The 15,076-nt window shown below is 42.1% G+C and overlaps 1 protein-coding gene across 3 annotated transcripts in view; it reads left to right on the top strand.

Moving 5' to 3' along the window:
- tspan18a (tetraspanin 18a) overlaps nucleotides 1–15,076 on the top strand; it is a 154,117-nt gene that overhangs the window by 93,726 nt on the left and 45,315 nt on the right. The window contains exon 2 of one of the 3 annotated variants that reach the window (XM_060940404.1): nucleotides 3,266–3,335. The exons of 1 other annotated variant lie outside the window; for it this stretch is intronic. Coding sequence is in view for 1 of the 2 variants with exons in the window: in XM_060940402.1 (XP_060796385.1) it covers nucleotides 3,342–3,344 (3 nt within the window). In the remaining variant the exon portion in view is untranslated. Of the gene's footprint in view, nucleotides 1–3,265; nucleotides 3,345–15,076 lie in introns of all 3 variants that reach the window. One more of the 3 variants, XM_060940402.1, reaches the window with a different exon arrangement.

The following is a 15,076-nucleotide window of genomic DNA, read 5'->3' as shown; positions in this document are numbered from 1 at the left end:
AGTCATATGTATTCCCTGTTCTTGTGCCATCTGCTGTCTAAACAATACAGTTACAGCGAGGAATAACTAAGAGATTATGCAGCCTGATAATCATCACGTTTCGTTGTTTTCATCGATTCAAATTGTCATCATTTTGTATTGTGATTTATCGTCACATGATATCTCATTACATGACGACTATAACAAATTGCTTCAAATTTCATGAGAGATACCTCGCAATGTTTTAAAACCAAATTTCAGGTTTAAAGTAAAACAGGAAACTTGAAAAACAGAAACAAGACAAAATATTTCAGATTTGTATTAAATAAAACAATGTTAAATTACTGAGAACTAATTTAATCCTTTTTTTTTTAGCTTTTGACTAATCTATCCATGATGATGTCATTATTCCTATTCAGAGACGTCATAATGAAGTAGGAAGCATTAAACCCCTGCAAAAATGAAGCAGATTATCATTCACGTAGTATTTTTTCCGAGAAATTAGTGTTTGAATTTGTTCATTTTCCTCAGCATCTGTCAAACAACAAAAACATTTCAAGCTTGAAAACACTAAAAATTTCTATAAAAAGGTTTAATAATCTCTTTAATAAGGAAAATAATGAACAGCAGGGTGGTGTAATGATACAGAATGACAGTTTCCACTCTCAGGTCTGAAGTGTTTTATTCTTCTTACACCACTTACACTTACGTTATAGCAGCGATAAGCAGTCGTTCCTTCACCAGCCTTTTCTCTCTCTCTCTCTCTCTCTCTCTCTCTCTCTCTCTCTCAGCGAATAAGACAAAAAAATGCAGCTTGTTATCGGAAATTAATCAACACCTTCTGAATCTGACCAGTCAGGATGAAGACTTGAACAGCGCTGTAGTATTATGAAAAATAGCAGATATATGTGACGATACTGAGGATATTTAATCTTACAAATTTGTTATTTTTTTTAATCAGCAGTTTAAATATAATATTGAACCTTTATGTTTTTTCAAACTGGGGCCTCAATCATCAAATACTGAGTAGAAGAAGTTCTAAATCAGTACACACAGGAAAGTAGTTATTTATCACGTGTCTGGATGCAGAGCTTCATGCAAATTCCACGCAGTTTAAATGTGATGTGCTCATGCATTGGGCACGCTGGTGCTCATCTGCATAAAGAAACGTCCCAAGTTGCCGTATATGGTTACATGGAGCATTTTCACTGATAATAAGGTTTCGAAACAAAAAAGCCCACGTTCCCCCCTTCTCTCTCTCTCTCTGTCTCTGTCGCTCTCTTTGTCTCTTTCTCTCTCTCTCTCTCTATTGCTCTCTGTCACTTTTTGTCTCTCTCTCTGTCTGTCTCTCTATCACTCTGTCACTTTTTTCTGTCTCTCTCTCTCTCTGTGTCTCTCTTTCCCTCTGTCTCTCTTTTTGTCTCTCTGTCTCTCTCTTTTTGTCTCTCTGTCTCTTCTCTTTCTCTCTCTCTGTCTGTCTTTCTGTCTCTCTCTCTCTCTCGCTCTCTGTCTCTCTCTTGTCTGTTTCTATCTATCTATCTATCTATCTATCTATCTGTCTGTCTGTCTGTCTGTCTGTCTGTCTGTCTGTCTGTTTCTTTCTCTCTCTCGCTCTGTTTCTCTATCACTCTCTGTAACTCTTTTTCTGTCTCTCTCTCTTTTTGTCTCTCTGTCTCTTCTCTTTCTGTCTCTCTCTCTCTCGCTCTCTGTCTTTCTCTCTCTTTCTGTTTCTCTGTCTGTCTGTCTCTTTCTCTGTCTCTCTCTCTCGCTCTCTGTCTCTCTCTTATCTGTTTCTCTCTCTTGCTCTCTGTCGCTCTTTTTCTATCTATCTATCTATCTATCTATCTATCTATCTATCTATCTATCTATCTATCTATCTATCTATCTATCTATCTATCTGTTTCTCTCTCTCTCTCTCTCTAACAGTAAATTGGAAGCTCTTTATAATCAGTTTATCTGCTATTACACTTTTGGCTCGAGGAAATATTTATATGAACGTCCTCACACACAAGAAAACTTGATAAATGACATCATATGCATAAAAATGTGTGCGTGGGTGGATTCTAGAGAAAAGTGTGTGTGAGAGAGAGTTGCAGCATTAATGAAAGCATGGTTTTTAAAAAAGTGCACACACACACACACACACACACACACTGCCTTCGATGTCCCCTGTAGAGTCTGCTGGAGAATCACACGGCTGATAAAATCAGCACTGACTCTTATTTCATGCTCAGCGTCACTCAGCAGAGCGGCGAATGTTCTGACTCTCGGCTCGATAATGCAGATAAATCCCGTTCAGAACCTCCTGTTCCTCGTCCTGTTCCTCATCCTATTCCTCGATCCACTCTGCTGCGCTCACTTCACAATTTATTTCTCTTATATAATTTTTTGATTGGTCCTTCATTTTTCCTATTCTGTGTGTTGCCATGGAAACTGTCGATTGCGTCTGGGCGACACTGATGAACCCTGTACGAACCCTGAGCCGTGGATAATCAGCTCCGCATACATAACGCACATGTGGCTCAGATTACAACCCAGTTTCAACCTCATTCATCAGCACACTCGAGGGAAAATTGTGTTAGTGATCGAATTGTGTGTAGATCGAAGCTTTCAGCACAATAAATGAGTCATTAATCTCCGGTCTGTATGCCTTCACTGATTGGTGTGTGCACAGGGTTATATTCCATCATGTACGTCTCTGTAGGTCAGTCTGCTGGTTTAAAGGTTATGTCGGGGCAATAACATGTCGGAAATCCATCGTGACCTTTCCTCGAGTCCTGCTTTCAGACAGTTCAACTGACGGAGAGATGAGGGAAAGTTTTCAAGAAGACGTGAGAATATTAATGACCTAAAGAACAGCAGATCTGACAGTAATGCAGCTGCAAATCACAGGCTTATATACATTAATGTACTTGTTGTGATACGTTACCGTTTCTATAGCAACAGCTCATTCACGGGGACATGGAGGCTGTACTGTAACATTAAATGTAACTATAAATGGACAAAAAGTGTGCGATTTATCTTTAATAAACAAAATTTGCAATCGTTGATAAATTACGGCGGTTTAAGAGGATCACATCGCTTCAGGGTGTGTTGCTGTGGATAAATAATCAACCACAGATGCCATTGTATCTATACTTAACACCCAAGTCCATCTGTTGCGCAGTACAAAGTATTGGCTCCCTTCGACAATCTCTCATAAATGTTGGTAATTTTAGTCTTTGAATTGTTTGATGAACCTAATAAACTGGCCACTGAACAGCGTCTGCTCTGATCTCACTCACAGATACACAGCCGAGGTGTGAGCAGAACTTCTGAGAAACGTCACGGCGACTCACAGGGAGAGACATTTACAGGTACATATGGTATGGAGAGATTTTTTTCTGTATTGGTTCAGAATCATTTGCATCAAAGCCCGATTCATTTCTGATTCACCTGATGATTCATTTTCAACTCACTGAACCACACACCCTGTTTGAACCTGTTCGTGTCATCTCATTATCTCTAGCCGCTTTATCCTGTTCTACAGGGTCGCAGGCAAGCTGGAGCCTATCCCAGCTGACTACGGGCGAAAGGCGGGGTACACCCTGGACAAGTCGCCAGGTCATCACAGGGCTGACACATAGACACAGACAACCATTCACACTCACATACACACCTACGCTCAATTTAGAGTCACCAGTTAACTTACAGTGGTGCTTGAAAGTTTGTGAACCCTTTAGAAGTTTCTATATTTCTGCATAAATATGACCTAAAACATCATCAGATTTTCACACAAGTCCTAAAAGTAGATAAAGAGAACCCAGTTAAACAAATGAGACAAAAATATTATACTTGGTCATTTATTTATTGAGGAAAATGATCCAGTATTACATACCTGTGAGTGGCAAAAGTATGTGAACCTTTGCTTTCAGTATCTGGTGTGACCCCCTTGTGCAGCAATAACTGCAACGAAACGTTTGCGGTAACTGTTGATCAGTCCTGCACACCGGCTTGGAGGAATTTTAGCCCATTCCTCCGTACAGAACAGCTTCAACTCTGGGATGTTGGTGGGTTTCCTCACATGAACTGCTCGCTTCAGGTCCTTCCACAACATTTCCATTGGATTAAGGTCAGGACTTTGACTTGGCCATTCCAAAACATTCACTTTATTCTTCTTTAACCATTCTTTGGTAGAACGACTTGTATGCTTAGGGTCGTCGTCTTGCTGCATGACCCACCTTCTCTTGAGATTCAGTTCATGGACAGATGTCCTGACATTTTCCTTTAGAATTTGCTGGTATAATTCAGAATTAATTGTTCCATCAATGATGGCAAGCCGTCCTGGCCCAGATGCAGCAAAACAGGCCCAAACCATGATACTACCACCACCATGTTTCACAGATGGGATAAGGTTCTTGTGCTGGAATGCAGTGTTTTCCTTCCTCCAAACATAATGCTTCTCATTTAAACCAAAAAGTTCTATTTTGGTCTCATCCGTCCACAAAACATTTTCCAATAGCCTTCTGGCTTGTCCACGTGATCTTTAGCAAACTGCAGATGAGTAGCAATGTTCTTTTTGGAGAGCAGTGGCTTTCTCCTTGCAACCCTGCCATGCACACCATTGTTGTTCAGTGTTCTCCTGATGGTGGACTCATGAACATTAACATTAGCCAATGTGAAAGAGACCTTCAGTTGCTTAGAAGTTGCCCTGGGGTCCTTTCTGACCTCGCCGACTATTACACGCCTTGCTCTTGGAGTGATCTTTGTTGGTCGACCACTCCTGGGGAGGGTAACGATGGTCTTGAATTTCCTCCATGTGTGTGCAATCTGCCTGACTGTGGATTGGTGGAGTCCAAACTCTTTAGATATGGTTTTGTTACCTTTTCCAGCCTGATGAGCATCAACAACGCTTTTTCTGAGGTCCTCAGAAATCTCCTTTGTTCGTGCCATGATACACTTCCACAAACATGTGTTGTGAAGATCAGACTTTGATAGATCCCTGTTCTTTAAATAAAACAGGGTGCCCACTCACACCTGATTGTCATCCCATTGATTGAAAACACCTGACTCTAATTTCACCTTCAAATTAACTGCTAATCCTAGAGGTTCACATACTTTTGCCACTCACAGATATGTAATATTGGATCATTTTCCTCAATCAGTAAATGACTAAGTATAATAATTTTGTCTCATTTGTTTAACTGGGTTCTCTTTATCTACTTTTAGGACTTGTGTGAAAATCTGATGATGTTTTAGGTCATATTTATACAGAAAATTCTAAAGCGTTCACAAACTTTCAAGCACCACTGTAACCTGCATGTCTTTGGGCGAAACCGGAGCACCCGGAGGAAACCCACGCGGACAACATGCAAACTCTGCACAGAAAGGCCCTCGCCAGCCACGGGGCTCGAACCCGGACCTTCTTGCTGTGAGGCGACAGCGCTAACCACTACACCACCGTGCCGCCCCTTGAACCTGTTCGTTTGAGAAATATTTGAATCTGGACCATGATCACAGATCTGTTGCATCAGATTAAAATAGGTTCTATTGAGTCACCTGACTTCTGCTTTTGAGTTTACTTCCGGTGAACGAAGTGGTGGTCAGGGAAACTGATTTGGCCGCCATTATGCGAAGAGCTAGTGAAACCGTCTCTGACTATTTTCAGAGTTTAGAGGCCAGTACCTTCAGAAAGTTGCTCTTTGCAATGGGATTAGAGCCTTACATGTTAACAAAGAAGGATTTTTCCTACGAGTTGGGAAATTATCCATCCGTTGAGTTCCCCGACATCTCAAACTACCTGGTGCTGCAGACATCGTTCTACACGGACACACAGATGGAAACCTGGAAGAGCATGGAGGAGAACAACTTTTTATATGTGTCTGGGTTAAAGATCTGGGGCTCAGGACACTACAAGATAAATCCTGTATCGTTTTCGCCTGGGTAAGCAGGAATTTCTGGGCTTTTTGCTCATGTCTCTGCGATGATTGTTAGGATGCTACAAGTTTTAGTGTCAGGTGTAAACAAACCACAGCCGCTCGATTCTCAATCCTCCCTGCTCTTCTCTTCCAGGTAAATCATTCGCAAATATCCACAGAAACCCCTTTCAACACCTGGGTATTACACGCATTATATACGCATTAGTTTACAATATGGCAGCCGCAATCAAACGGTAAACAAAAACACATCTGAGGACTTAAGCATCTCCTGAACTTCAAAACATCACGAAATAAAGGAAAATGGTGAGAAAAGTCGGTGATTTGCGAATCCAAACAAAATGAATCAGAGGAATTTACAAACCTTTCCCGAAGTGATCACTGCAAAGTCGAGTGTTCTTCGACTCGGCTCCCTTCCATTACAGCGAAAGGTTCAAGAGCCACCTCTCTCGTTGTCTTTTGATAAAATCCTTTACTCTTTCACCCTTTATCACTTCATGGGGAACCCGGAAGAACCTTATCAGTTTCACGGTTTGTTTGATTCGAGCAGTGCAAAACAACGCAAATGTAGGGCATTTTAACGACTAGCAAGGTGCCACAGTGATAGTAACGCTTTGTGAACACTGAGCTCAGCTGACCACCACTTCATGTCTCGTATATCTAATGAGGCGTCTGTGACATCGGATGCAACCCAGCAATTAGATTTCTGTATTGTGCGTAGATATGCAAATCAGTTAATTACATTCACATTCTGACTTCCTGTTTCCTTGCTTTCAGTTTCGACAGGCATGGATCACGCACGTTATGTTGTGTAATGTGTTAAGAGGAGTTTTCTTCCTCAGAGAGAAGTTTGTATCAATCTATAGTCACATTGCTTTTTTTTTTTTTTAAATTATCTTATAGCCAAATTTTAAATATCGTCTTATCAGGCTTGTAGTACTCGAGTCCGACTCGTGCCCTAATTTTAAGGACTTGTGACTTGACTTGGACTTGAGCACTGATGACTCGGACTCGGACTCGTGCGTTAACTGCATTCAGACTTGTAAACTGGACACGAGGACTCAGATTTTTTCTTTATTACTTTGTAACATGCCCTAATAATTTGGCATAAGATATTTATATCTACATTAATTTTAATGCTAATTTCATGCAAGAGAATGCACATTCACCTGTTCATACATCATGTTCAGGAACAAACTAACGTTAATGATGCCAAAGTGCCTGGAGAGACGCCGCTAGGATTGTCCGCTTTGCTTATACAGACTTCTCGTTCCGTGGGAAAAAATGCACTGCTGTGTGTTCCATATGTAGAAGAACTATTGAGGAGATGACAGGGACAACCTCGAACTTCAATCGTCATTTGGTAAGACTCCACCCAGAGAAGGAAGGGACACGCTATGTTCATTGCTCTGTTCATGGTAGCCACGGGGTCTTAAAATCAGGGCTTTGAACCGGTTCAAGGAACGAAAACGAAAACCGGGAACTTTTTCTATTTCACATGGAACAGAAATGAAACCAGAAACTTTATTATTTTTTATGTTCCAGAACAGAAACGCTTATTAAAAATAATGGTAACCGGTTAATACCGGTTTTTATTTCGTTCCTCAAAGTTTCCGTAGCCTACAAATAAAAAAGCCATTCTTCTCCTGCGCAAGTTTCTATGACCCGCTGGGGTTCACTTCCTGTGTGACGTTCGCTGACTGAATGGAGAGAGCGGGAAGGTGGACTACTATCACGTCTCCATTACTGAGTGTCTGAGCAAAGAAGAGCCTGAACGTTGCAACCTCCCTATTGGCTGTTTGTAAAAATGTATCAGTTGTTGCCCTTCCCACGGGAATCATCGCGGGCTCGAGAGACGAGACCTGACGAGTTAGTTCGTTGGTAGCAGAACAAAATGTCTGGACACAAATCGGGTTTTCAGAAAAGGAAAGAAAATAAATGGAGGGTTGAAAATACAAAAAAGGAGGCAGAAAATGCAAAACGAGTTTTAAGGTAGGACAAATGGTTACTTTTCTGAGGCAGCCCGCCGTGGCTGCAGGCTTTCAGTTGTGTCATTGAATGGTTACTTTTCTGAGGCAGCCCGCCATGGCTGCCTGCAGGCTTATTTATTATAGCCCATTTAGTTAAAATAGTTGATATAAAATGTTTATAGTTATAGTTATGTGATGGTTGTCCTGATTTAGACTGGTGTTTTTTTTTTTTTTTGGGGGGGGGGGTGTTGCGCGATGTTGCACCCAGGTCCAGATTAGGGCAGAACCGACCCTGGCTACATTTCAGGTGTAGTTTGTTTTATGTATGTATGTATGTATGTATGTATGTATGTATGTACTTGCATAGATGTGTACTTGGTCTTCCAATATGGCGCCTAACAAAATCTCGCGGCGCGGTGACATCATGCGGTAGCCCTCTATAGGGCCTGACTAGCCTTTGGTAACACACTAAACGAATTCTCTTTCATTTTTGGCACTTTTTCTGTTTGTGTAGATGGGAAGACATACTGAGAATCCAAATCACCAACATTTGAAATAATAATTGTTTTGAATTATTTCTTGTCTTATTTAATGAAGGTTGTAATAGAATTAGCCTACATTTGGCTTAAGCTGGATGAGACAGAGACATAATTTTATAGCCATTAGCTGACAGGGAACGTAATTAACCGTTCCGGGAACGAAATTTTTTTTGTTCTAACCAGTTCGGGAACGTCTATTTAATGGTGGAACCCAAAACCGGAAACGTTAAAATTCCGTTTCTGTTCGGAACGAACCAATAGGAAAAAAATTCTGGTTCAAAGCCCTGCTTAAAAGTCTTAAAAAAGTCTTAAATTTAATATTCCAAAATTAAGGCTTTAAAAAGTCTTAAATTGCTTTGCCCAAGTCTTAATTTTTTTAAACAAAGGTCTTAAATTTACTCATACTATTCTACATTGTGAAAACATGGGTTTTGCGTAACATCAGTGAATTTCTTGGAGTATGCGCAAAGAAAGAAACAATATTGATACATTTTCGCGCCGGCGCAATCGTCAGAGTCCGTGGTGGAGAGGAGACTCCGCGAATCGCAGCATGGGGAAGTGTCGTTTTAATCAGCAGTGGCTTTCAGATGAAAGATAGTGATTGGGTGAGGGAGGTTCCTGGAAGTGACGTTGAAGCAAGATGCTGTGTTTGTCGAAAGACCTTCAAGTTGTCCACTATAGGTCATTTCGCTTTAGAGTCTCACATGAAGAGCTCAAAGCACATTGCATCTGCCCTCCACCGCCACCAGCCCATCGCTCAGTTCTGCACGGTTCAATCTCTGAATGCACCTGGAGTTGGCACTAGCACCACTGTCGAACGTCAGCAGCATCAGCCAAGCCAGACATCATCGGCAAGGCCAGCAACAACACAAGGGCCGAGCAGTGGCATGATGGGTGTCGGTGGAACCCCGACACTTCGGGCAGAGGTGCTCTGGATTTTAAAAACAATTATGGGACACCACTCGTACAGCTCGAATGAGGGCATAAGCGAACTCTTTAAGGCTGTGTTCCCAGACTCGGAAGTCGCTACAACATTCTCCTGTGGAAAAAACAAAACGTCTTACACAACAAAATTCGGTCTTGTCTCTTATATAACGAAGGAGTTGGTCAAAGACGTTAACGAGGCAAGTGATGGATTTATCTCATTGTGTCTCTTATCTATCCACCTCCACATCTATGTCTTCCCTCCCTCCCTTGTTTACTAGGAATATTTACATTTCTTTTTATTCTTCAAAATGTAAAATGGTTGAAGCAAGTTGAATGCTGGGAAACTAAGACAAAGAGTTTGTCTGTTTATCATCTCTGGGTGCATGGTCATAATTAGTTTAGAGACCGTTCTTTAGGCCTTGAGTTGGGCCCTCAGTTTGGCTTTTTGACTGGTGAGTGCACACCATTGTACCAATGTATTGGTACGCCAATTGCATTTTTGTGCACCTTTAAGAGACTTTCGGCTTACCTCTTTTCTATCGATCTATCTATCTATCTCTATCTCTCTTCCCATCTATCCCCCTCGTCTCTTATCTATCTATGCCCCTCTGTATCTCTCTCCCTCCCTCGTTTACAAGGGTACAAAATGTAAAATGGTTGAAGCAAGTGCTGGGAAACTTGCGCTACGTTCACACTGCAAGGCTTAATGCTCAATTCCGATTTTTTTGTGAAATCCAATTTTTTTGTGAGGTCGTTCACATTAACAAATATATGCGACTTGTATGTGATCCTCAGTATGAACGAAAAGCGACCTAAAAGTGTTCCGCATGCGCACTGCAGGATACGACGACGTCACACGCAGTGAGCATGGCCAGTGTTTACGGAAGTAAAACCGCCCGGTTGCGGTATGACCCATCCAATCTAGCTTGAATAGCTGCATCCCCCCAAATGGAAATCAGCTCCCTAACCTCTGCGTCCTTCCATTGAGAAGATTCAGAACCTTCACAGCCCGAAGCGTCCCTCGCATTGATGTCATGCGCAGGGGCGCAGATACGTTTTTTGAACTGGGAGGGACAAAAAACTGGGGGGGACAAAGCTGCCAGCAAACCAACCCCAACCCCGATATGCCTGTCAAACTTGTTGTAGGTTACCATAGAAACCAAGCTCGAGCTCGCAACCTGTGCAGTCTGCGCAGCTCAACCAACCGAATATCAGTCTTTGTTTTATGTGAGTTGTTGCAACTATACACTGCCGTGCACCTCAATAAACCGAATGGTAATTAGTCTTTTGATTTTTCCGTGAGGTTTGCCTTATGCAAAGAAAGACAGCATAGACGTTTTTTCCTCCCTATAAGTGGGGGGGACTGAACGAGGTGAATTTAAATCTGGGTGGGACGAATCCCACCCGTCCCACCCTCTATCTGCGCCCGTGATTATGCGCCATGTTGTTGTAACTTTTTTTGAGAGACCCGCCGCCTACTTCAGCGCAGAATAGTGACGTTTGTGGCTTGTTGATGACGTGTAAGTCGGATGAATGCGACCTGGCGGTTCAGACTGAAGTCGCATATGAAAAGAGCGGATAGGAATCGGAATTAGGACCACATATCCAAACGGCCTGGGTCGGATTTGAAAAAATCGGATCTGTGTCGTTCATATTGTCAATAAAAGATCGGATACAGGTCACATATGGGCGAAAAGATCGGATTTGAGTCACTTCAGCCTGCAGTGTGAATGTAGCCTAAGACAAAGAGTTTGTCTGTTTAGAGTGTTGTGAATGTTTTGATATTTTATTTAAAAAAATACACCCACATCACTTTTTTATTTTAAGTATCATCTCTGGGTGCATGGTCATAATTAGTTCAGAGACAGTTCTTTAGGCCTCGAGTGAGGCCCTCAGTTTGGCTTTCTGACTGGTGAGTGCACACCTTTGGCATTAATGTGTTGGTATGCCTATTGCATTTTTGTGTACCTTTAAGGTCATGACGTGGACCCTACGTTGTGCTCCTTTCTTCCAGGTTTAGACTTGGTTTTTTGTCTTGAATGTGAAGATTCGACAAGCAATGCACATAATGACTTTTAAGTATATAACTTTTATAATAAAAGTATATTTTTACTTGAAACATTTGTCATTATTGGGAATTTTATCTGGTGTTCTACGACCGCATAATGGGTGCGATGTAGGTCTTAATTCTCATTTAAGTCGTCTTAAAAAAGTCTTAAATTTATGGTGGTCAAACCTGGGGAAACCCTGTCTGTTGATAGTGGGCGGAGCTTGCTGAGTGATGAACTAGCGAGTGTTAACTCTCATGTTATTTGCCCTGTTGATAGTGGGCGGGGCTTGCTGAGTGATGAACAAGCTTTTTATCTGTAGCTTGTTAACTAAAATGGGGTAGTCGAGCAGGAACGTTAGTCCAACACAGTAGCAGAGACGCTTTCACATAAAGGCAGCAACAGCCACCGTCACATGGTGCAATTGGAGTCTTGTTCTCGGACTCGACTTGGATCAATAGTGGACTCGACTCAGACTTGACTTGAAATTTTCTTTAATGACTTGGACTTGACTTGGACTTGAACAGTGAGGACTCGAGACTGGACTCTGACTTGAGGTTTAGTGACTCGACTACAACACTGCGTCTTATCAAATTTATTTACGAACCCCATTTCCAGAAAAGTTGGGATATTTTCCAAAATGCAATCTCGTCTCATTATCTGTAGCCGCTTTATCCTGTTCTACAGGGTCGCAGGCAATCTGGAGCCTATCCCAGCTGACTACGGGCGAAAGGCGGGGTACACCCTGGACAAGTCGCCAGGTCATCACAGGGCTGACACATAGACACAGACAACCATTCACACTCACATTCACACCTACGCTCAATTTAGAGTCACCAGTTAACCTAACCTGCATGTCTTTGGAGTGTGGGGGAAACCGGAGCACCCGGAGGAAACCCACGCGGACACGGGGAGAACATGCAAACTCCGCACAGAAAGGCCCTCGCCGGCCACGGGGCTCGATCCCGGACCTTCTTGCTGTGAGGCGACAGCGCTAACCACTACACCACCGTGCCGCCCCATGCAAATGCAATAAAAACAAAAATCTGTGCTTTGTTAATTCAGGTGAACTTTTATTTAACTGACAAAAGGTTTAACTGAAAAGATTTTCAATTGTTTTACTGACCAACTTAATTGTATTTTGTAAATATAACACACTTAAAAAAAAAGAAAAAAAAGTTGGGACAGAGGCAAACTAAGACTGAAAAGTTTATCGGGTATTCAGGTAACACCATTTTGGAAAATTCCACAATAAGAAGGTTAATTGGTTACATGATTGGGTATAAAAGGAGCAGCACCAAAGGCTCAGTCTTTGTAAGCAAGGATGGGGTGTAGCTCACTGCTTTGTGCCAAAATTTGTAAGATAATTGTTTGTCAATTCAGAAAGAACATTTCTCAACACAAGATCAAGTCAAAGATTTTAGGTCTTTCAAAATCTACAATCCATAATATTGTGAAAAGATTCAGGGAATTCGGAGACATCTCAGTGCGTAAAGGGCGAGGTCGGAAACCACTGTCGAATGGGCGTGACCTTCGAGCCCTCATGCGGCACTGCTTGAGAAACCGTCATGCTCATGTGACAAATACTGTATAGTCTTTGGAGGACTTCGGAAAACTGTTGTCACTTAACAGAGTCCGCCGCTGCATCCAGAAATGCAACCTGAAACTGTATTACACAAGGAGGAAGCAGAAACGCTGCCAATTTCTCTGGGCCTGAACTCATCTCAGATGGACTGAAAGACAGTGGAAATGTGTGCTGTGGTCAGATGAGTCACATTTCAGCTCGTTTTCAGGAAAACCAGACGCCGAGTTCTCAGTGCCAAAGGTGAACATGACCATCCAGTTTGTTATCAGAGAAAAGAGCAAAAGCCAGCATCTGTGATGGTACAGGGGCATCAGTGCCCACAGCATGGGTGTGAAGGTATCACTAATGCGGCGGCATATTGAGACATATTCATCAAGGCGACTTATCTTCCAGGAAGTCCATGCTTATTTGAGCAGGACAATGCCAGGCTTCATTCTGCAGGGGCAACAACAGTGTGGCTTCATAGACACAGAGTGCATGGGTTTGACTGGCCTGCTGCCAGTCCAGATCTGTTGCCTACTGAGAATGTATGGCACATCATGAAGAGGGGAATCAGACAACGGCGACGACGGACTGTTGAGCAGCTGAAGTCTTGTATCAAGCAAAGAATGGAGAAAAATTCCAACTGCAACAATTCATATTCTCAGATCCCATACGATTAAAAAGTGTTATTAAAGGAAAGGTGATGTAACACAGTGGTAATAATGCCTCTGTCCCAACTTTTTTGAGTGTGTTGCAGGCAGCAAATTCTAACTTTGTTTATATTTACAAAATACAATTAAGTTGGTCAGTAAAACGATTGAAAATCTTTTCTTTGTATGTTTGTCAGTTAAAAAAGGCTCACACGAATTTTTTTAAAAAATCACAGATTTTTGTTTTTATTGCGTGTTGGAAAATGTCCCAACTTTACTCGAAATTTGGTTTGTACTATTTCCTGTTGACAAGGAAACCAAATATAAGATTATTAAACCTTTTTGAGACATTTTCTAGACTGTTTGCAGATAGTTTTGTGAATACAGTATTAAGCATTTATTTCTAGAAAAAACTGAAATAATCTCTGAGCAGAATAAGAACATTTAAAGCTTGAAATTGGTAAAAAGGGCTAAAAAATTAGGCTTCATAATTGAATATTTGGATCGTTGTGATTTTATAAAAGGGAATTATCAAGAAATTTGACTTTATTTAAAGGGGCGGCTCATCCTTCCCAGAATCCTCTCTGCTAAGAAGTAAGTCACCATTTTCGATGTTCGCAATATTCCAAAATTCTACATTCTACGCCATCGATCTGAAACAATAACATGAAATTGAAGATATTTTATCAAAGTAGCTATATTTTAAATTCTTCCCACCGATCCATTCCGTTTTTGTTTGGTTTTTATCCCCCGCTGGCCGAAAGGCCCGAAGGGGGATTATGTCGTGGCGATGTCCGTCCATCCGTCCGTCCCAGGCAGGGTACTCACCTACTGAAATCAACTCCTCTCGCAATTTTTGGAGGAATTTCACGAAACTTGAAAGGATTCTTTGTTATATGTCGGTAATATGCATATTGTAATTTCGTTCAATTCAGTCGCATTTTACCAGAGTTATGGCCGAGTTGCCAGCGGGGGATGTTGTGCTCTAAGAGCGCTCTTGTTCTGTTTAGGAATGGACCAGAACTGGCTTCAGTCGTCCCGTGGGTGGCGGCAAAGGAAAGAAAATCTCATCTCATCTCATCTCATTATCTCTAGCCGCTTTATCCTGTTCTACAGGGTCGCAGGCGAGCTGGAGCCTATCCCAGCTGACTACGGGCGAAAGGCGGGGTACACCCTGGACAAGTCGCCAGGTCATCACAGGGCTGACACATAGACACAGACAACCATTCACACTCACATTCACACCTACGCTCAATTTAGAGTCACCAGTTAACCTAACCTGCATGTCTTTGGACTGTGGGGGAAACCGGAACACCCGGAGGAAACCCACGCGGACACGGGGAGAACATGCAAACTCCGCACAGAAAGGCCCTCGCCGGCCACGGGGCTCGAACCCAGAACCTTCTTACTGTGAGGCGACAGTGCTAACCACTACACCACCGTGCCGCCCCGGTAAAGAAAATATCAGGAATATATTCTGT

This window comes from Neoarius graeffei, chromosome 15 (genome assembly GCF_027579695.1).
Source record: "Neoarius graeffei isolate fNeoGra1 chromosome 15, fNeoGra1.pri, whole genome shotgun sequence".
Classification (NCBI taxonomy): domain Eukaryota; kingdom Metazoa; phylum Chordata; class Actinopteri; order Siluriformes; family Ariidae; genus Neoarius; species Neoarius graeffei.
The sequence above is the reverse complement of the archived record's forward strand: the minus strand, read 5'-3'. Positions and strand labels throughout refer to the sequence as shown.